The sequence below is a fragment of the Falco peregrinus genome, chromosome 11 (assembly GCF_023634155.1).
Source record: "Falco peregrinus isolate bFalPer1 chromosome 11, bFalPer1.pri, whole genome shotgun sequence".
Lineage (NCBI taxonomy): Eukaryota > Metazoa > Chordata > Aves > Falconiformes > Falconidae > Falco > Falco peregrinus.
The window spans coordinates 16,041,153-16,065,475 of NC_073731.1; the positions used below are offsets into that span (position 1 = coordinate 16,041,153).

A 24,323-nucleotide genomic window follows, 5' to 3' on the forward strand; every position below is an offset into this window, starting at 1 on the left:
ACTGTCTATTCAATGGCAGCATGCCAAGTCACACTCAAAGAGTTTTAGTTAAGAAGACAAAGCATTTTCTTTTACTTTAAGGATGTTAACTTCTACATAGAAAACCACAGCCATACCTACTGCTATGCTGGGAGAATAAGGGCATAAGTCTGTTTTTGAGGTCATTTCATTCACTTTATTGTGTGTGGAACTTCACTGACTTGCATTCATTATGCTTGTTCTGCTCAAAAATAATACCAGAGTCAGGCCCATAGCTCCTGACCTAACAGCATTATACTGTATTTAGTCACAGCATGAAAATAGGACAAAAGGCAGCACCAGACATATACGGGGAGATTATAAGGGTATGGGTTGATTTGCCATTCAAGGTAAACACTGCAAAATTTTAAAACTGAATCCAGTTTTCATTAGCGTAGCATGAATTTATTGGCTATTGTTTCATTTCTAAATAAAACTAGTATGACAGATACCAGAATAGACCACAGGATCTTTATTTAGAAAGCATGATAAAGAATATTTTTCATGCAACAGAAATGACAGAAACAGAATGGCTTATGTTAAATTACCTCCACTGGCATGTGCCATTTTCAGAGCTTCAAGAGAAACAGCAGGGGTTATTTCTAGCTGGCAAACAACCACTCTGGCTTTCTGGATGACATCCGAAGCTCTTTTCAGGTCTTCAAAATTTAAAAGCAGGTTGGCTCCTGGGACTATGGCAATGACATTCTGTCCTAAAGAGAACATATTGTGTTTTTTACATTAACTTTTGCAATAAAGTATGTAAAACAATTCCTTGCTTTTCTACAATACATTTCAGATGAGCATTTCAATTTGATTTCCAAAAAAAACCCCACTAAAAATGTATGCATTGCTGACATTTTCAAATACCCACAGATTTCAGATGATAATCAAAAAGATGGATGGACTAATGAATGCTACACTGCACAACAAATGCATTATATATTTATTTGGGAAAAGTCATGTATGGGCTTTCCCCAGCCTTATTTTGGTGGTTTCTGTGAGCTTTAGAGAAGCATTATAGTAGTCACAGTGGAGATGGGGGATATAGGCTAAGGGTAATATTTGCATTTTCCTAAAATATTCTGGTGGCACTTGGAAGAGAAAAGCATCAATGTGATTACTGTGTTCATATGCCAAAAATGCCATAATAATTTTAATTTTCCCATCAGCTGGGAACAGAGAATATTTCACACAGCCATGAAAACTATGCATATTCTTTAGATTTCACAGAAGCAGGCTTGCTCTATTTCCCTGCTACACTTCACGTTAGGGTCCCTAACCATCGTGAAAAACAGAATCAGCTTGTCACCAAAACCCATAAAGGTAATGCCTGTGTCAAAGGAAAGCTCTACCAGAAGTAAGTGAAGAAGGTGGGTGACATACTCGTCTTCCCTTAAAGCTGGCCAGTAGAATGGTCTAAGCAAAGCTGTATGTGTGGAAGCACAGCAGTATCTCAAAGTATCTCACATCTAAGATCCTTTTCATTCTCACAGTTTGTTTTACAGGTGAGAAGGTTCATTTACGTAGGTTCCAAGTATTCTTTTGTTTTAATTCAGACATATAAGTTACTTTCTTTTACTGTAGTTTTTTTCTTTCCTTCTTTCTTTTTTCATCTATGCTACAACACCTCGAGACCTTCAGGCATGGGTGCCTTCAAATTAAAATTTATTATTAATCACTCAGGTATTAAATTCAATAAGTCAGTTGTTCCTTGATTTACAGGCTCAGCCCGCCCCCGCTGAAGATTCCTTTAAGGACTGCCAATCATTAAAGGCTACCAATTCTGTAATGAACTGAATTACTCTGTAAATAAATATTTATGTTTTTAAATACATTATTTTTGTTGAATGCGACTTCAAAGTCCTTTGAATAAGAAACGTGCAAAGCTTGTCTCCCTAAATATGTTCTGAAAAGAAAGCAGGACAATGGAAAGAATAATATAGTGATCTCAGAGGGAGGGGCACAAGCTTTCCAAAGCAATTCCGCTGTCAATGGTTTGGTACAGAACAGCTGCATATGAAAAGCAAAACCTCAGCATTTAAAGCCAACGCCCTGCTTTTCAACAGACAATGAGGGGCATCTCGGATTAAAAAAAATAAAAATAAAAAAAGAGAGAAAAAACCTTCTGCAACAAGTAAATGCTATCAAAGATATCTGAGTCCTGCTGAGGAAACATTCAAAGGCAAATTGCACGTATTTTGCCAGGTGTATATTTTGAAAGCTTATGGGGTGCAGCAGTGCAAACAGTAAAAGGCAGGGAATCAGTGGAACAAAAATTTATTTCACTTCTGCCTGGACTCTGTGCTACCTAGAATCTCAGACTCTATCCACATGTCTTGTTGCGTTATCTTGCTAAACTATTTAGCTGTACTGACATGTATATTATTATTAGACTTCAGAGCTAATGGCCCAAGGCGATAAGGAAGACTGTTTGCTTAAATCCATATGTGCAAATTCAAGGTAGACCATGCTGCACTGGATCACAGTCAGGAGCTTTTCTTTGTAACTACAAAAGGTCAGAGACTTAAAGTCTGCTTTCACACCTGCCAGGGAAATGCAGTACCTACTGTGGTGTACAGTCTGGATGGGCTTAACCCAAGCTGGAGAGAGAAAGCCATCTAAACCTCACTAACGGAATGACAGCAGTCACCACAAACTCACACCAGCATGCATGAAAGCAGAACGCAGACCCATGCACTCCCAATCAACACCAGCATTTTGTATAAACAGCAACCACTTTGTTGAAAGCAATTATTTCTTGCCAGGGAAATCAGATGGGAAATAAGCACCAGGGACAACAGAGTTAAAGACAGATGGCAAAGAGGGGTGGGATTCATCTTGTCCAACACTGACTAATTTTTAAAAGTTTTTTAAAAAATCCTACGTTCTAGAAAATTTGAAGAAAACTCATTTCTAAAAAAGACTTTTCTAGGTTCCTTCAACAAGGAGGAGACATGAGTATTTTGAGAGTTTTTTTAATCTTACATATCTTAGATACCTGTTTGAGGGGGAGATAAACTAGTCTAGAAATGCCTATGTATCTCTGTTAACTCTAGGTGAAGCCTTAAGTCATTCACGTAACTTTGAAACAGCTCAAGTAAGGTAAAATGCTACCCACACTGAGAATGAGAAAAATACACTTACTGCATTACCAATAGTTCTAACATAACTTCACTTAGGTTAAAAATTCTCAGTTTTGATGGGAGCATCAAATTTTAAGTTTTGCAGACATCAGCTAGAATATTAAGGGCCACATTCAGAGTTGCTATAAACTAGAACAGCGAAACGAAGCTGATAAACTTGTGCAAGTTTACACCAGATGGGGATTGGATCCAATCAATACTTAAAAACAGTGTGAATGTTGCATATATAAATACTGTCCTCAGTTGGACTTCTAAACCTGCTGCTGTCACTTCTTAGAAAGATGTGCAACTCAAGCTAGATTTTTTTTTACAAGTGCCATTTTATACATGCCACCAGATGAGAAGCGTCAGTGGAAAACTCAAAGCCAAACCAGTAAACACCACAGTGCAATAATGATCACTTTTTTAAATGGGATGATGGACCTAAAAGCATCAGTAGTGCTTAGAACTCACCAAAATCTCAAACCAATGCAATTATACCAACAGCTGCAGAGCTTCTGCAAATAATTCATAGGGAAAAAAAGATATTTGTGACTAGAAAAGAACGATATAAGAAAAACATTTGCTGCCAAATCACACAGCTCATGAATATGAGGGCAAGTTTTGGGTGTGTCATGGTATCATAATTTCTATGCAATCGCCTGGTAGAAGCATAATCTTGTACAAAAACCATTCAAGTTCGTGATGAAAGCCAATACACAGAAATTCTATAAAAATCCAGGTGACTTTTCCTCATAACCCTGAAGGTTCAAAACACAGATTTTCTCTTTGTAAAGTGTAATTCAAACAAGCTGGCACATGTATTCTCAGTTTGCCTTGTTTATTTAGCCTTATCTAAACATATATTTTGAACGTTCTTTTAATACTAGTAGCACTTTGGTATTGAAAGTACACTTACTTACAAAATAACACCTATTCACTGTTCATGAATGATTAATAATTATCATAAAGTCAGCACAATGCTTATCTTAAGTGAGGGTTATCCAGCAGTGTTCTGTGTAGGTAAGCTTTGTCTTAACTTCCAATAACTAAGAGCACTTTAATCATGACCTGCCAACCTCTGTTGTCCCTCCACTGCATTTTTGCAATGAACATGGAAATTGTCACACTGGTTCAAACTAGTGGTCCAGCGAGGCCAGCTTAATGGCACCATCAACAACCACCACCAGATATGGACAAAACTGCAATAAAATTCACAGGTAATCATGTAAAAAATAATCCTTATGGATTTCCCCCCCCCCCCCCCCATATCTGTATGCAAAAGTGCAATACACATCATGACTTTATGGAATTCTTACCATTCAATTGCACGATGTTAGCAGGTGTGCTAAGTGACAGAGCTAGGGGAAAGAAGGCAGGCTGAAAGGAGAAACAAAAACTGGGTTCAAAGTGGTGCGGTGCACCTCAAAGAAAACATGTTAAGAAAAGCAGCTGGATGTACCAGCATTTCTCCTTACGAGAGGAAGTACAGATTCAAAGCGTACAGGGTTCTGGTAAACTGAAGCTTGTATTTAGTCAAAGCCTATACAAAGAGGCGGTTGCATAAAAGAGAACAACTAAAAGGAACTCGGAAGTTCCAGAAAAATTTCAGCACGGGCTTCTGAGACCAGCTCAGAAGGAACCTTTGCAACAAATCTGGGCTGCATGTTTTCCAATGCAGCACTATAAACTTGTTGAACATCGCTCCACCATTTTGCATTAAAGCAGGGATTTAACCTCTCTATCTTTTATTGAAACTATACTGTATTGTCTCAGAATATAATGCAACTTTAAGAATGTCAAATGTGCCTAATAATTTTCAAATTTTTGGTGCTTTGCCAATTATAATGATGGGTGAGTTATAGCTGTGCAATTCAGTAACCAGTAAAAATCTTCCCAGAAATTCAGCAGTGCCAGCTAGACAGACACAGGTAACATCAGGGAAAGTTTACTTCAGAGCCTCCTCTGACTTTGCTTTCTACAGCTTTCTTTTTCTCTGCTTTCACTCATCCATCATAGTCTGCTCCTTCTACTTGAGTATCTCTCCTGCTTCTGCCTGTGATTTTACTCAGTTGATATTTTCCCCAGGTACTGGTAGTTGCATTTGGCAAGACAAAGTGCAGGTTACCTATGTGACAATACAGCAAGTAAAACTTGGCGATTTAGAGAGACGATACCTATGTTTTTTACTTGTCCCTCATTGTCTTAACACAATACACCATCACCACCCCCAGTTTCAAATGCTTCCCTTTTAGGTATAATTTGAACTAGCAGAAACTACTTTACATCAGTGCATTGAATGCTGTGGTGTTTCAGCTATGCCAGCACAACTACTGTGGTAAAACATGCATGTGCAGACAAGCCTTTCAAAAAGTGCTGTAAAACCTGTTTAGGTCAAATCAGCCAGGTTTCTACAGGAAAAGAAAAGTGTCTCTTGCAACAGCAAAGCACATAAGTACTGCTATTTTATTGCAATTTACTCAATTCAGGCACCAGATGGTTTTAGAAAGAAGTAACAACCCGAACCATTACCAATTCTGTGCATCTGTTTGCTTTATAGCATAGTTCTGACCAGGTTTGCTCTTCTACTAGATTTTAAATGAAATCTGAGGCCAGCAGTAACTTAATTTAAGATTTTTCTATTTCTGAAAGAAACAAACTACATGACTTTATGCATTATTCATCTCATTACGTGAATCACAAGACTATCGGAGACCCTTCACATTGACACTAACATATAAGATAGCCCACTGTGAACCTCATCGCACTGAATCAGTTTCCCTTTTCTTTTCCTGGTGCTTAAAAAGGTTTAGATCTACAAGATGGGTTTGTTCCTTACCCTTCAGAAAAATTCATGGTGTTATAATTTTAATAGTTCAACCTCTGTTCATTCAAGTTTAGACCATGTTTATCTTAGCCAGCCATGCACATGAACTGGGAAGCAATAAGACTGCTTCTTACCCAACCCTTCTGGACAGCACACCTAGTGCAAGACATGGTTACATGTACAAAACAGTGAGCCCTGGGAGCGTGCTACTAGATTCTTACTGTCTCTCTTATTTACACTGGCCAGAGTAGTGACTGCATGTGGCCTAAGAAAGAACTTCATCAGAGTTGCTGTGGTAATTTACCTGCTGATCCAAACCAAGAGAAGGAGGTGGAAGTAAGAGGCCGGTATCCAGTTTATTCGATGCATTAGAGCTACCTTATTTCTGAATTAGAGCTGTCATGCAAGGCTTTGATTAATCTTACTTAGGGAAAATTAAACTCACATCTCCAACTAATTTGCCTAATTTTCCTGAATGTTCCTGTGTAGACTTGCTTTTAGTCACAGCCCCTTCCCAGGTTTGTTCCTGGAGTGAATAGTCATGTTTCCTTTCCCATTTTGAGCTGTAGCCCCTGTACTACCATCAGGTTACATAGGAGCTTGTCAAGTTGATGTGTCAGCTAAGCTGTGGTAACTGTTCAAATGAAGGCTCTTAGCTGTGCCAAAAGTGAACTAAACCAATCACACTTAATTTGCTATGTTTGCAAAAACATTATTGGTCCTGAGCTCTAAATTTTGATCCAGACACACACGTTTCTCCTAAGAGCTCTCAATAACTTGCTTGAGGAAAAGATAAACAGAAGGTTTTCAGAGGATGATTTAGCAATCTTGAAGAATATGAAAGCAAGCCAAACCTCTTTTTCTTCTTCTGCAATATGAAAGCAAAGGCATAGGCTAAGGAAAATTAACACAGGAAAACTAAACAGGCCATTTCACTGTGTAGTCATCACTGCAGATGCAACTTGGGATCAAGAATTGTGGTAATATTACAAGATCAACATAAATATTTCCACTTATACTAAGGACAATTTATTTTCCTGATTCAGAGCATAATGACTCAATGCGCTGAGGAGGCAAACTCTTTCCTCACAGGACAAGAGGAAATGGCCTCAAGTTGCATCAGGGGAGGTTTAAATTGGATATTAGAAAAAATTTCTCCACTGAAAGGATTCTCAAGCATTGGAACAGGCTGCCCAGGGAAGTAGTTGAGTCACCATCCCTGGAGGTGTTTAAAAGACATGCAGATGTGGCACTTAGGGACACGGTTTAGTGGTGGACTTGGCAGTGCTGGGTTAAGAGTTGGACTCAATGATCTTAAAGATCTTTTCCAACATAATTATATGATTCTATAGTAAAAGTGCTACGTAAGTTGTAGTGGAAAAGGAGAGCTTTAACTTTCTGCTACACTGTGCACTGGTCATTGTAAAACTAGATGGATCAGCTGGCTGATTGAATTATGGCTATTGCACTGCTAATCTAAGCATCTGATTCTGCTGCTTTTAGGCACTTCATCCTACAATGTTGCCTGTAATAAAAAAGGAAGTGCAATGAAGTGTGAATAAGATCATGAAAAAAATGAAAGATATAGAAAAAATAATTCCACAATTAACAGTGACATGGCAAAGGTTTCTTTTATGGCTGTAGATGCAGAACAAAAAGGACAATTCAGAGTAGAAATATGTACCTTCACTGTCGACAATTATTGAAGCAGCTCCAGTAGCAGCATCTGTAGTCTGACCTACAAATGCTAAGAAAGGGAAAAGTTACAGCATGCATTACTTCAATACATTACTTTCAACCAATAGCATGTGATGCAGTTTAATTGAATTAAATCTAAAATGAACCCATAACCTCCAGCAATTTAAAAATGCTAATTACTCTTTCATGTGCAACAATGCCAGAGAAGCTAACAACAACAAAAAGTGTTAATTTACACCCACAAAACAGAAATGCGAGTCCAACATTCTTTAATTTGGCTACATCTCTGCTTTAGAGAAAGCATGTTATTTATGCAGCCTTCTCAGGCACTCTACTCCTACATGGAAGTATTTCTTTTATCCAATGAAGCAACAGAGTCAACACTGGAGAAAACGAAAATATTAAAACAACACAGCATTTAATTCTGCAGATCGTGCTATGAAGGCAGTGGTGAGGCTGTATGTTTCCTCTTTGGATTATTATTCAGATAAATTAACTAGAAGTGAGGCTGGCAGTGCTGTCTATTATAAAGATTGTTCCATATATACTACTATAAGAACCTGTTTTCAGCTGTCAGCAAATTTGTCAAATATTAACCAGTGGTCCGAAACTTTCTATGACAGGTGGGTTTTTGTAGGTAGAACCGTAGTAGAAAACTGCCAGAAAAGCTGAGTTTGGTTTCCACCACCCCCCGCGCCCCAAACTGTATTGGAGAAAAATCTACTTCTTTGAGACAAATTGTGGTGACCTTTTGTTTAAGAGGCTCTGGTGTTCTAACATTTTAGAACATGGACTTGATGTTGGGCAAAAGTTGGCTTCTTTCTGAAGATGTGCCTTTTGTGGCCAATTTAAATATCTGCTCAAATCTGAACAAGACTGAAAAAACAAATAACATCATGCTCATTCAGTTTTGCTAAAGTATTGTGGGTACTCGCCCTGGAGGTACCAGTATCTAGTTCTGAGTTACAACAGTCACAGCAGAACTTTCCTTGCAATTATAACTTCATCATGAGCTCGCTCCAGACACTGGAATTGAAAGCAGGGAACTTGTGTCTTCTGTGCTCTCAGTACTCTTCCTGCAGAAAATAAGCAGCATGAGCTGCAAGCTGCACAGTTCAAATGTGGGACAGAGAGTAACATATCATTAAAGGTCTAAATGGTCGGAACAGCACTGGCAGCTCATAGGTTGTGGACAACAGGAAGACTGGGATAAGGGGAAAATTATGAAACAGATTGGAATTCGAAAGAAAAGGGGTAAGGTGATATGTTAGGAAATAGAAGAGCAACGTAAACAAAGACATATGACAAGGATCCAGGAAATGGAAGCTGGCAGAACTGGCATTATGGCAAGAATTTTCACCCATTACCCAGTATCCTTATGTATAACAACAGGAATAGGCTAGACAAAGATTAAACTGAAATGAAAAGCCAGGGTCTGAAATAAGACTGTCCTAAGCAAAAAAGGTCTGTGCACGCTGAATCACCCTTGTCTTCAAATCCTGTAATGCAAGCTGGGATCCTGGACCAGCCCCACGAGCAGTACAACCTATCCTCCTCCAGGGCTGACCAGTGTAGAGGGGTGACAATCTAACACCCTTCTGACATAATTTTAACTCAGTCCACAGAAACTGATACCTTGGACCTAAAGGTTCCAACCCTTCAATTGATGTATCTAGTTATCAGTGAAGTGCACTATGATGGAATTTCTGAAATTTTTCTCCTACACTTTTCTTTTGCTGCTATAAAGATATTTAAAAATATATGTTTAACATTACAAGATCAATCATTTAAATCTGAAAACATGAGTTTTAAGGTTCCTTGTGGAATATACATTTTCACTAAGTGCTATGCATTATAATAGTTTTATTTACATGATCAAAGACTTTATTCATAAGGTAGGCATACTTTGGAGAGATTTAGAACTGTACACTAACAGACACTGTTTTTATGGTATCCTTGCTTGGTTTCTTGCCTAAGTTGGAAGATATGCAATGAATAAACCTGTATATACATTTGTGAAATATTTAGATGCTATACTGATAAGCATAATAAAAGCCCACAAAATACTGATAGCTCTGTCTTTAAAGCAGAATTTGAATAATGCAGTAAATGAAGCTCGTGGCTGCACATTAAACAGAAAAGATAAACAGAATACTGAATTGGCACTTAATGATTGCATCTGTCCATCCTTGTCCACCCTGAAGAAGACCAGAGTAATATAAATAAAAATATGATCATGTAGTTAAGTAGCACACAACAACACATTTACACAAGAGAGAATTAGGGTTGCAGAGGTGCAAAGATACTAGGATATTGTGAATGCTTAATTTTCCCTTTTCCCGAAAGCCTTTTAACATTGATTTTTGTGTGTGTGTGTTAACAAATATCAGCTGCAGTCTCTAAAATGACTGCACCTGTCATTTCACAAAACAGAGGTGAAATAGACTGCGTTGACAAATGCTTTTCCACTGTACCCCTCCCCTCCCAACATGAAATTGAGGTTGAATAATCAGACTGGATTTTTCAATTTCTAACCAGGCATTACCATCACTAATGCCAGCCTAAAGAATTGCATAACAGCAAGTTATCTTCACGTGCCTTGCGCTGATGTAATCCTCTGAGATTTAGACGTAATAAATTACATTTTATTTTTAGTGGTACAGCTGATTTCAGAAGTCCCCACATTCTCACCCATATTCATTCAGTTCTGCCAGCTATGTTAAAACAACTATTCATAGTTTTGAATGATAAAACACATCCAATGAGGCAATAAAATAAGAAACCCTCCACTACCAGTCTTTAAAGCCTAAAAATGAAACAAAACGGTTTTCTTAAAGTATAATTTTACCTGTAGAAATACCATTCTTCTTCAAGTTTTCAACATAATCATTGCCAAAGGAATCCTTCCCAACCTACACAAAAGATAAAAGGATAGGTTTTCTTGACGGAAAGGTGAGAGGACAGATGGATCATCTTTAGACAACAGAACGCTCTAATCCAATTTGAATACAACACTTTGTGTTGCAGCACTTTCCCTTATTAATAAACAAATAATAGTAAAATGTATTAATAACATTAATAAACAACAGGAATAGTGTTCTGCAGTTTTCTCCTCCTTTATTACAAAACTCCCCCTTACACCCATGTTGCTATATTCAAGTTTCATCCTCTTACAACCACTGTGTTCCCTTGACACTGAAACCTGCTGGGGACTGTAAAATCTGGACATGTACTGAATTATTCAGCTTTGAATTAAAAGCACTTAGCAACTCCGGTGTCCATCTTAATTGCCATTCCTATTTTGTATTTTCTATCTCAAGTTCCCTCGGTGGAAAAATATCAAACTGTAGTTACGGAGTAGAAAGTGACAACAAACATGCCACTGCTGGTTTCTATAATTCTCAGTACTAAATGTACTGTTTACAAATTCAACATTTTTTGTTTGCTTTATACAGCAACAGCAGATCAAGTTGAGTTAGGGAGTCAAGCTATGCTCTTGTTTTTCTAACAGCAAGTTAAAGAGCTTGTAATTTCAGCTCCACTAATCCTTTTACCTGAACAGAATTCTGCTTGCTGTTTATTCAGACTAATAAAAATTTCTTTTTGTTACATTACACAGAAATGTATATATGGAGAAAAAAATGGTATAACTTGCTTAATGTCAAAATAGCATTTAAAATATATTTATAAAGCCAACATGGCTTTGAATTCACCTCTTTTAGACTACATTTTGAGCATGCATAGTGTGTGCTTCCGCTTCCAAGAGTAAATTGTGTGTATCAGAAGTATCAAAGACTGACCAATGCTACTGGAAATATCTTTGCAAGAGAAAAAAAAATAAATCTTTCAGATTGGAAGCCAAATCAAGATCCTGGTCACGGTCTAGACAATGAAGGAATTACATGAGGAGTCCTAATGATCCATCTTCTCATAAAACAGCACTAAATGGCTAACGGTGTATTTGAGTTACCAGAAGCACAAAGCAGCTGCCTCTATTGCCTGCTGTTAGAAATTGGTCTACTTATGAGCTCAGTCCTTTAGAAACCTCAGAGAAGACCCAAGTACTAACTAGTGATCACAAGGATCAAACCTTGTGTTTCAGAATTCTAAACTTTAAAGTGCAATGGGTGGATGATCCTTCCCACCACATATTCTATTGCACAACCATGTTTTGAAACATACTTTCATTTCCTACAGCCTCTATAAAGGATTTTTCTAAAGCATTATTAGGGATGGTCCCAGTCTTACTGAAGTAGGACAGCAATTTAGGTCAAAACAGTCTAACCAGATGGGACATTCCTCTGGTACATGCAAAAAAACCCCACAACAACATTTACTTTGGTCACCATCTTATTCATTGTTTGCATATTAGAATATTTCTGTATCTCTGACTACTCCCAATTTGCCAGACAGGGCAGGTTGTCAGAAGCTGCATCTTCCTACTTCTTTAGGCTGGATGACTGCAGCCATCTGCAATTTAAAGTGAGTCTGCTCACCTCTGCAGCCTAACAGCTGTACTAACGGAATGCATTCTACCTGATGGTATCACTTTCTCCCTCCCTTGCTGCTAATAAAGTTTCTACAACAAATCTCAGGATTTGCTCAGTTATTTCAGCAACAAAATATTTCATAACCATTTTCCAAAAGCTCAACTGAAACTTCCTTCCTTCAGCTCTGGGTCCTACACAACTGACAGACAGCCATCCCTTATTGTTCAACTGTCATAACAACTGAAATCAGCTGTAGTACTTTTGCTCACAGCAAGACATCTCAGTGCTGGAGGGAAGCCCTCAGAGGGGACTCCATGGAGGCCCTTTTCCTCTGGGAACTTTTTTCCATGTTAGTTCATCTGCATCCAACCCAGTTAATCCTAGTGCATTCAAAAGGCTTATCTTTCCATTCAGGCTTTACCCGCAAGGAGGACAGAATATTGGACATCAGGCTTGTTCTAGATTAAAGGCATATCTACTGACCATGTCAAATTATATAACATTTTTTTAAGTATTTTCTGCTTTTGCATAGACTGTGCTAGATGGACTATCGTGTAAACAGAAAAATAAATGCCTTAGCCTGCTGACCACAGATCATTGTATGTGCTAAAATAGCATTTCTTCTTTATTCAGTTCTTAACAACAGCAGTCACTTGTACAAGCATTATGGTCACACAGTTTGTATATTAGAATGAGTGGAATTATGTGAGTATTTTTCAGTTGGAGTTTTCCCTGCTTACTGTCATGTTTTGCATGTGGAGCTAGGGGAGCTAGCTGGCATGATAGCAGCTAAAATTCTAGCAGCTTAGAGAATCAAACTCATCTGTACCTGAAATACAACAAAAACATGTAACTCTTGACAATTGTTTAATCTATTCAATTGTTTAATCTATTCTATATGCACTTTTTTTTTGAGTGTTTACTTTTTTTCTTCATAAGGTAATGAAACAGGTATTAAAGATAACTATATGACAGTAATACAAAAGGAAAAACAATTGAATATATCCATCATATTGTGGGATGCATCATGATATAGCTATGTTCTCACAATGAAGTGAGGATTCAGGCTTACAGCACTTTAACATAAATTTGGCTTAGAAATCATCTAAAGAGAAAAGAGTACATAGCATGGTAATACATCACTTCCTAGTTCTAAGTAGGAATCAAATGCAGCTGAGGATTAAGTAAAATTTAGTATATGCAGTTATCAGGTTAGTGACATCATCACCCAGTGAGGATCACTCCAAATAGTTCATCAGAAGTAAAGCAGGACTTTTTTCAGCACATACAACCTCCAAAAACCCAAACAAACAAAAAAGCAACTTTGAAGAGTTGGGGCTCTCAAGACCACTGCAATTTTCAGTAGTGCAACAGGGTTCTTGTATGAACACCAGCAATTAATTTAATCGCTTATATCCTTTAGTTCCCTGTCAGTAATCCTGTACCTTTCTCTGAACAACTGTCTTTCTCGTCTTTTTGAAGTGGCAACTATTCCATCAATATATTGTTTTACTGTACTGAGAAAATTAAGGAGGGGAGTTTAAGACTACTACTGTGATACATATTGATAACCCAGAGCCACTTGCAGATACATCCAAGCACACAGCAGAACAGTTTGAACTTCCACTAATTAAACTCAGTACTTTAATTTTACACTAAAATCCACAGCATTCTATGGCATCTCTAGTCATAGCTGTAAGTCATCCTAAAACTCCCCCTCTCAAATCCTCACCAGATAGTCACCACCTCTCCTTTGTATTTTACAGCTCTGAGGTATGAAGAACGCCTTGTCACTTGATCTGAGATGTCTACCCCTATTCTTATTAAGGATATCCTCTATCTATATTATATTTTATATAAGAGGATGCCACACTTCAGCAGAATGTCCCTCTTTTGGAAAGTAATTTGAAATTATAGAAATTGCTAAATTTTATTAGGAAAGTAAATGTTTCCAGAAACATGTACGCACTGAGCAAAGGCTAGACCATTAAGAAATAAAACAAAATTCACACTTTGAGTGAAAAAAAACCAACTTTAATATTTAGCAGGGAATTCATTGCCAGTTCATCTTGTACTTGAATCTGATCGTTCTTGAATGCAAAGATGATCAAATATACACACTATTACAGAAGCACAAACATTATCAATATAAAAAAAAACCACACTGTAGAAGAACTAGTGATAATGATCCACAGCAATGCTTGCAGGTGTAATTTAGATTTATAGTTACCATTCTTTACCTTAATATTGGATTGGAGAACCAGAGAGAAAGGCTTCCTTGAGATGTTTTCAGTACTTCTAAAAAAATCCCTGACAATGATCCAACAAATTTAGCATTCTCCCTAGCTATGGCAATAACAAAGTATGTCCAGTGAATTTGAAGTTTCACCTACAGTTAGCACAGGATAGACAATAAGGCTATGGAGAGAGAAAATCTGATCTTAACCTTAGTAATTATCCCTCAAAACTTGTAATGTTTAATGACAAAAATAAAAAAAGGCATTGTAAGTACATAGCACCTGCCAAGCTGAATCAGCCTGATGGTCTGTGAGCCAGTCTTTAGAAATGCTGTATATCAGATGTTTCAGAAAAGTGGGCAAAAAAATCCCATAGCATGCAAAAGTGCTAGAATTTGGAAGCAAACATCTCATCCTGATCTCAAGTAATGAGATAATGATTTAACCCTTGAAGCACAAAGTTTTACATTATTTCCCAAATTTGTTACTGGCTTGTCATTGTCTTGACTTTCAATCAGCTACAAAGTAAATTTCAGAATGACTACAATGCCTGGCACCTGAATGTCATCAATGAATCCCTGATCACTGTAACAGTGGGGAACATAAAGAGGGAGGGCTAATCAAGATTACTTGAATTTTGACCATCTCAATTTCTCTCCAATTTTTTTTCCCATGGTACCTCAATCTAAGTTTTGCAGTCCTTCTTTACATGCAGTTTCTGCCAAACCTCTAGCCAACTAGTCTTTGATTCTGGCAGTGTTCTTAAAACAGCTTCCTCCATACTTAAATTTTCAGCAGAGATAAGGAAAAGGGACCTAGAGGAGGATTAAAAAATAAAAACAAAAAGAAGCAAGTCAAAAAAACAAAAACAAAACTAAAAACTTTTCTGTAAGTCACCTAAAGGTTTACTGGAATATGCATGATCATTTAGTTCAGCTGGAATCCAAGAGCAAGTCAGTGCTTACCTTGCAGATCAGCGAGGTCTTGGCCCCAAGTCGAGCAGACTGGACACATTGGTTGGCTCCTTTCCCACCAAAACCAACAAAAAACTTATGTCCAAGGACAGTTTCTCCAGCTCTTGGCAATCGCGTAGTAAGGCTATTCCAATTTCAAGTAATATTTACATACATTAGTGACTGAAAATAATAAGAATCTTCAAAATAAGAATTACATTCTTATAATCCTAAATAGTCCAACAGCCAGCCAGTAAGACCAAAAAAGACTTGAAAGATCTTTTAGGGTCTCTACTCCACATCCCACCCGTTTAAGTTTATTCCTTATATGCCACTCAGTCAAGCTTCTTGTTTATTACTCAAGAGAGGGACTGCATTTCTTTTGTTCATGTTTCATGTTTCTACAGGAAAAGAAGCACTTGATCCCTGACTTAGATTCCCCAGTGCTAACTCAATACAGATAAATAATAAATCTATAGGTCTCACTGCTCATGTTGTTTTACTTTAACATTCAGCTCAAGTTTACATATTGTTAATTTAATTTCATTACATCTAATTATACCTTCTTGAACCACCCTAAGTAATTTTTCACTTTGTTAGTGTTCACACCCCTCAAAATTGTAGATTGTTATCAAGACCTTCCTCCCCCTTGCTGTCACTCAGGCGCACTGTACGTAATTAAGTTTTTTCTTTTTAAAGTTTTCCTCTTACAAATCAAGCTTTACAATTTCTCAGCATTTTGTTGTTTCTTGAACACAGTCCAATTATATCTACATCCTTCTAGGGGTGGGTGCCCAGAACCAGATGCACTAATACAAGCAGAGACTCATCAGGAGTGTATCTGGTTTAATTTCCATTTTGGAAAAAACAAAACAAAACTGCAACTTTGTTAACCCTACCAGATGCTTTGCTATCTCCTGAAAAAGTTGAAGGGAAGACACCACTGAGACGGTGTGGATGAATTTCTCCAAATGCAAAAGGCTAATCTTACTTTTCACTTCTAATAAAATATGTAATTCAAAGTTGTGTTTACAACACTCAAGAGTACCAAAATTTCTGTCTCCTCAAGCCATACATTCCAGACACAAAGATTAAAAATGTAATTCCTTCCATCTCTTATGCTACAAATGAGTTCACAACACGTACGGAGGGAAGGCCTCATACGATGTACTAGCAACCTGTTCAGTCAATGACAGTTAGCTCAGCCAGCTTTCCAAAAGCCTACAGGAAAGAAAGGGAGCGTGGGGAAGGGGAGTCTGAAAGAATGCAGAGGAATCTGCCCTAATGAGGAAGAGATTGACAAACATTCATGTTAATTCATAACATTATTTTACCAAGAAATCTTACAGAAACTTCAAAATTGCCATCCTTCCAATTCAGAAAACAGGTGACATGCTTCTGCATCAGCAAATCCCTACAGAGTGCTTTTTGAAAAGGATATGAAGGATACGTGTATTACTTTCTGAGTTTATGCTGCAACTTCTGGAGCAAGTTGGTGTTTGCAAAATCTTATGGAATTAATGACAAAGCACAGCCCAATTTACTGAAAATACTCAGGATAAAGCAAACTTTTTTTTCCTCCTGATTTTCAATTCTAGCACCCATCAGTCCAAAGTTTTAGCATCATTAGGATATCAAGAAAACCTAAAATTAAACTAGCAAAGCCAAACAAGTCCTGAACTCCCAGAAATTAAGATTTTTGCTTTGAAGGAGTTGCTGCAGGTCTGTGCTTCATTGGTAGTTACAGTTGCCAGACAGATGCAGGTACGGATGCAGACGCTAAGTAAGGATGCTCACTAACAGAGCACACTGGATTTTAGTGTGAGTGTACGGTACCCAGCCAGCAGGTTAATTTTGTGTGGGTGACACAGAGAAATGCCAGAAGGCTCACACATACCGCTAATGGCACTCATTTTGTTTCCAGAAAGGCAGAACCAGGAACATTCTGTTGGGAAATGTTTAAACCATTTTAAATAAAAACGCAACAGCTTTTTAGAATTATACTTATAGTACCTTACATATATATAGAAAGGGTTGCTAAGTTAAAACTGCCCACAGCAGCATCTGGCACGTTGTTTACAACAATGAGTAACTGTAAGATTTCAGGGAACAAGGTGTAATGACTGTAGATAAATGTTTATTGATGGTAACATCTATAATTTATCGCTATTTTCACCATGGGATACCAAATTAGGGATGGTAGTGGACCAGAGAATGAAGGTCACAAAACTTGGCTGAGAAAGCTCATGTTCAGCCACTGCCAGGGTACTGCGTGCACACTTCTAAAATTATGTGCCATTCAGTAGAGTTGTACCATGTAGAGGAATGACGCTGGGTTAATTAGCATTGATAATATACTGCTGTGGGCCGGCTTCAGGGGTGAAGGGTGGGGCTGGCCTATGTAGATAAGGTGCAGCTGTGGCTGGTTCTGTTAAGGGGTTGGGCAGCTAGTGAAGAAGGAGCAGCCAAGGAAGGGAGAGAGGAAGAAACAAGAGAAAAGGGAGTGTGCCCTGGATGAGGTGAGACTAGGAGAAGGCAGCAGAGGGACTGGCATTGAAGAGTGTGCTGATATGTGGTGGTAAAAGACCTTGTTGTAGCTTGATAGTTTGGAAAGTGCTGTGACACTACCAGTCTTGGTAAGAAATAGTAGTAGCAGCTCTTGTGTAATTCCTTTCATCCACAGATCTCACTACGCTTTAAAAAGCAGAACAACATCATTATTCCTGTTTTGTGGGTGTGAAACTTGGGCAAGTAATTTTGCCTTTTTGTGCCTCAGGTCAGCCAAGAAGCCAGTGGCAAAACCAAAAACAGAGATCAGCTCAACCCACTAGCTCACACGGTCTTCTCATTTAAATTCTGCAGTATGAAAATGGTATCAAGTCTCAATTCATTCTCCTTCCTTAGGGTGTTTTTCAGAGATTATAGCTTATTCTAAACAGAATTTGTTTCCACAAAAAGCTAATCTATTTTTAGACAAAGATTAACAATTGCAACATCCCAGCAGACATCTGCTAATAGTGCTGCTCTGAGTTCATGCGCATTTTCAAGAAGTATGTTCGACCATACTTATTCTTGTTTTAACAGTGACCAGACCATGACTTAATTATTCTCTCAGTTATGTTGGTATCAACATGCAACTCCAATGGACACATCATAATTGTACTGGGGAAAGAACAGGCTTGGTGAGATGAGAATCTGAGCCTCCAAGTTTCAAGCAGCACGGTATAACAACTGCCTGTGGGAGTCAAATAGCTTGTTGAAGATGGGGAGATGACCTTTTTTATTGTTTTGATGAAAGGTACAGGGCAAAGGATCAAGTTGGAACAGTGATTTATAATTAGCCAATTTTAAAAATAGGCTAACAGACTAGGCGAGAACAGGCAGCAAGTTCCTGTAGCTCACTGTAAACAAAACCCCCACCTTATTACATTTCAGGCATGATCGTCAGTCTTTTCAGACCAATCCTCCACTCCAGAAGCCTATTTTTACTTTCCATATTAAACAAATTCAGAGTACTGATCTATATATAAGCCTGGAGTTTTCACTTTCACTGAAACAGGTATCCAAAAATATTTTTTTTTTTTTTGCTAATAAAATGCTGTTCTCTTGTTAATTCTGCAACTATACTAACTTTTGGTTCACATCAGACAATTTTAATGAGCATTTCAGGCTTCTGTTATGAGAAGGCAATGATGAGTAATCTGTATGATTACAGGACTACAAATTCTTGGCTTATTGATGGTGCTACAAAGAATACTCAAAATAGCCTAAAAGTGATGAAACAGCTAATGTTACTCCAAAACTAGGCTAAATAAGTTAATTAGAAAAACTGTCACACAAGCTTCCAGAATTGTTAAATAAAATGTTTTGTAAAGCCATTTACAACCTCGACATAATCTAAAAACACTGACCTGAAAAACCTAATGTAAGTTGCTATCCATCAGAGTACTCTTTGCTTATGTGACAAATTATGCTCAACTTTGAGAAGATAAATGGTACAAAGGATATTGAGGTCTCACATCTTACGAATGACCAGAAACTAAACTTGAAAGCCCCTCAACGCTAGTTAGATGGGAAATAAAATCACTATATGTTTTGGAAATTGTGCGTCGTACTACTGAACCGTATTTATAGAGGAAAGCTCAGACTGAGGCATTCAGAAATAATTTGGACATTACAAACAAAGGAATATAATCACTCAGAATTTGAACTGAGTTTTTACAAAACAGTATTTAAATGTAAAGAACAGGGCAATGCTGCCCACATTTGTTCATGGCAAATGAAGAATGATACATCCACTTGTGTTTCAGAGGTTTGGGATGAATAACGTACACACATAAGAATTTCACCATTGCAGTAACTTCAACACTCTCTTCCAGTAAGTGTGCCACAACTTCCCTTCAAGGCTAGAGCTGATTAGCATTTGTATTTTTAGACAGACATCCCTTAGTAAGGATGGCATTAGAAACAGAACAAAAGCCTTTACTGCTATGTTGAAGCACTGAATCAGAGGTGAAAGTGCAACTTACTGAGTCATTAATGTCCCTTTCCCTGGTATTCTGGGTTTTCTTGAAAAGTTCCCATGTGAGCAGTAACTAGATCACATTCAGAGATAGAAAGTCTGAAGAAGGAAGGAGGGGAAAGGGAGAGATCTATATTAGCAGGTTTTGCATAAATTAATCCTGAAATGAATCATGCTTTGCTTCCAGTTCTTGACACCTAACCAGTGTCTATTCATTGTTTTCAACACATGAAAGGACTATAAAGACATATGAAGCTTAAGCTGATGTAAAACCGTGCCCTCTCCTCAGCAGCATTTTCCCCACTGTTTCTCCTGCACCGCTTATATTGCACACGGAGCTTCCTAATTCAAAATATTTTTGTTCCAAGGGTCATTTCCATTTGTACCAGCAAATTGGTCCAACTTACTATACAGCAGGCAGGGTGGGACAGAACTTGAGGAACAGGTGAGTGAGGGGAGGAGCAGGAGCGCCTTTTGTGGCGGCAGTACGGCCAGACTGCCCTAAGCCAATGTTGAAACTTTGACTTGATAGTACTTTGTACATTGAAAACACTGAATGCTATGTAACTAAGGTTTAAGTAGGTAATATGGTATACTTAGCTCGTTAGATGTATTGAAGAAAAGCATAAAGTACCAGTATGTTTTTGAGAAATTATGTACATGAGAAAGGAAAATAGAAAAGTACATAAATACTTCTCTCTAAGAAAAACAATATTCTTATCAGGCAACTCAGAGTGGAAGACAATTTGTATGTTAGATTAGATATCACATTATCTAAGATGACTGTCATTTACATAGGATCAAAAGAAACATTCAGACTTTTTTTTTATTGCTAAAGAAACGTGGAGATCATCAGGAGTATCGAAATGGCAGCAGAAATACTGCATTTTAAAGTGTCTTAATGAAAAGGAATGTAATGTAAAGGTCTAGAATTTAGCTTTGATTCTGTTCTCTTTGAATCACTGAATAAAACTGGCTCTTCTCCCCTCCTGGGAATTCCCTGGGATGGGGAAAATCCCTGTGAGTTTAGAGTAGGTGTAACTAGCCACTGTCTAGTAGCACATACAATTTACTGGGCTTTCATGATTCTCAGAACTGAGCGTTCTTGCCACTAACTAGGAATATTAGTGCAACATTGTGGTGAAAATGTCTCAGACCTCTTTTGAATCTGGCTTGACATTTTGGTTTAGCCTTGATCTGTTTTGTCTAGTGTAATTTTTAAAGATTTGAACATGTGCTATGGGAAAGAATCCCTAACAAGGAGACAAAACCCCCACAATTCTTTTCAAAATCTGATATTCTTGACTCGTCTATGCTTTCAACCCTTTTCACAATCCACTAAAACATCTTATTGGAAGGTAGAAAAATTCCAAAATGTATAAAGAGACTACATCAGGAATTTAGTTAAGAACAGCTTGGTTTAAGTATGGGGCTATCTGGTTCTCGGTTCTTAAGTCTCCCTTCAGATTTCTGATGACTGAAAAAGTTGTTAAGAAGCAATTAGAAATTACAGAAAATCTCCGTTTTTTTCTTCTTCCTATGTCTCTGAACAAGACAAGTTTTTCTTTTTAAAAAAATTAACTTTTCAGACAATTCAAATAATTCATTATTGCTTGGGTGTTTGATGGCCTGAGTTCTCTCTCTAGCCTATGGTAACAATCAGTGTAGAAACACTACCCAAACTGGTAACAGATAAAATAATTGATGCTTAAAAAAAGCAGCCCTTTCGCCGGACAGTGCTGAAGCATGGTGGCAGAGATGCAAAAGTTTTACCCCATCATCCAGAGGTTTTTTTCAAACCCGTTTGATTTTGCACAATATACAGTTTATTGCCACAACACAAGTGAATGGTGAATAGGTGCAGAGCAGCAGGCATCTTTTCAATCAGTTTTGCCATGAGAGATAATATGTATTTTATGAAACACAAGTTATAGATTTCTTAAAAGACAAACTGGTTTATAGTTTTATAGACCATATTACTGAATGGTAAACAGCTGAACTGAAACAACTGGCAAAAATCTCTAGCAAGGGACAACATTAAATGAATGGCTGTGACTACCAGTAGGAGGGTCACAAGTGTGGTATCTTCTATATGTGCAGTCACAACCTCAATTTAAAAAGACCAAAATTCTTAACATGTAGAATAAGAACAGACATCCACAGCTCTTCAAGATCTTCAAAACACTTCTTTTGACCCTTTGCGCAGAAGATTTTATCCTCATAGATATTAAAAGATGAAACAAATAAGAAGGCATACAGATGAATGTCCTGATGCATTTACAGTAGCATACTGTACTGCACTTCAGTGAAATGACACCATCATCAAGAGATCAAAATTCCTGAATTATGTTAGCAATATGAAACTTTTGACACAAAGAAATTATTTATTTGACTGATTGACAAAAGTGAAAAGCTTTCTCATGGGACAACAAACTTGTAACATTTCCTCACATCACTAGCAGTTAAATTTTGGGAAAAGGTGGGCACAACATTGATGAATTCATAATCTATGGAATGTTTAACTCTGAACTTGAAGCTTGAAGAAGATTAAAAAACCCCAAACAAATATGAATCTATCTTCAGATATTTAAGACTCAGCAAACATTCTATCATTCTTAGCAATCATCTGTTTTGTATTTAAGAAAGATTGTGGAAATTTTCAAAATTGCTACTCTTGAACTTTATTTGCCTCCCACGTTGTTCTTCATTGATGTCTCTCGATTACATTATTTTTGGAATTGCAGTTACATAATTATTTTCAAAGCAATCTGATGGCGATGTTAGAATAGACTGTCTCTGAAACACTGTGCTCACCCAGAACTGAAGAAGGCTGCCTATGGTTCCTATGCTGAATAGAACACTGTATCATGATGAAGTATGAGGGCTAAAGCAGAAAATTGACACAAAACAAAACAACCTCTGCAACCCAAGCAAAGAGTGATGTTTACATGCCCAAGGACAGATTAAGATAAATAAGACATATGTGAACATTAATCTTTTCTCTGCCTCTTAAAGAAAGGATTTATCAGACAACAATGAACAAAGTGGAAATAATATGGTTGAGTGGATAGGCCACGGGGTCCGTGTTCTTGTCATTGCGATTTTTTATATACTGGTAAATCAACAATGTAATCTGTCCTTCTGCTTTACTATCATGCAAAAAATAGGGCACCTACTGACCCGCCTACAAAATCTTGTCATCAGTCTTTTCCTGGTAAAAAAACCCCAAAGCACACACCAGTAAACGTTGACATTTCGCACACAAGCAGATTCTACTTTATAAACTACAGCAGTAAGAGCAATATCATAGATGTGTTCTCACTACATAGTCATCAAGATGAAGTACAGTGCAGTCCAAATATTAATAATTCCCTTCAGTAAGATGTTGCTCTAAAAGCTTATTACCCAGGGCAATAATTTTGACAAGTATGAAATTTTTCATCAAGTTTGCAACTGCAGTGCTTCCTACAGAATCCATACAAGTCACAAATGAAAAGTATAACCAAAACACTTATTAGTTTACATATACTTAATCATAGATAATTAAGGTAATCAATATATTTAAACTTAATATGAGAATAGAAAATAGATTGGAATAGTTCAGTTGGAAGGGACCTACAACCATCATCCAGTCCAACTGCCTAATCACTTCAGGACTAAATTTGTAGTGCCTTCACTAGACAAGTTTTTACTTTGAAACTATCTTATCCTTAGATTCACTGATTAAAAAAAAGTTTTATCTTAAGTTCAATCTAATTAGAAAGGCATCTAATAAATCCTGGATTACAATAACATTAAAGGCTTGTGGGGCAACGATGAGAACAAGCAGAGCGTGGGGGGTTGCCTAGGCTTTGCTGGCCAAGGTTAACTCTGCCACGACAGGCAGAAATCTCCTCTAGGCAAGTACCTTTACCTTTGTCACGATTTAAGCTCCCTTGGGAAAGGCAGATCCCTAAATAGCAGAAAAGTGTAATTCTGTATAATCCTAGCTTGTGATACCTGCCAATGGACAACTCCCATGTCTCCATTAATGCACAGAATTTAATGAGCAACAGGCAACGAAAACTGCAGAAAAATCTGCTCATTTTTGCTGCCTCTATATGGAGTGCTATGAGCTCCAGCAAAACCACCAACTGCTTTTTCCCCAACAGATCATTTTTTACTTTGTTCTTTCAGAAGTGGGGGGGAATAAAAAAAGAAAGAAAAAAAAAGGAAAACAAATAAAAGATTGAACAATAGTAACGGGATATTCCCAATGAGTAATACTAACAGGATCAATTAGAAGAAGGAAGGCAGTGAATATTTAGTTGTGCAAAATGTTGTATCAAAAGATAATTCTGAAGGTTAAGTTATATACTTGGGCACTCCCCGGCAGTTGGCATTGCCATTTTTAGATCAGATATTTGAAATAATTGCTTCACCAAAAGATTTGTTGAGCACCGGAACAGGCTTC

At 37.5% G+C, this 24,323-nt stretch overlaps 1 protein-coding gene across 3 annotated transcripts in view; it reads right to left on the reverse strand.

Annotated features, from left to right (window-relative positions):
- RBKS (ribokinase) overlaps positions 1 to 24,323 on the reverse strand; it is a 69,783-nt gene that overhangs the window by 35,114 nt on the left and 10,346 nt on the right. For 2 of the 3 annotated variants that reach the window (XM_055816668.1, XM_055816670.1), the window contains 5 exons: positions 19,878 to 19,969; positions 15,361 to 15,493; positions 10,517 to 10,580; positions 7,655 to 7,717; positions 567 to 731 (listed from right to left, as the gene is read on the reverse strand). In XM_055816668.1, coding sequence (XP_055672643.1) covers positions 567 to 731; positions 7,655 to 7,717; positions 10,517 to 10,580; positions 15,361 to 15,493; positions 19,878 to 19,885 — 433 coding nt within the window. In that variant the 5' untranslated portion in view covers positions 19,886 to 19,969. The remainder of the gene's footprint in view (positions 1 to 566; positions 732 to 7,654; positions 7,718 to 10,516; positions 10,581 to 15,360; positions 15,494 to 19,877; positions 19,970 to 24,323) is intronic. The other variant, XM_055816667.1, reaches the window with a different exon arrangement.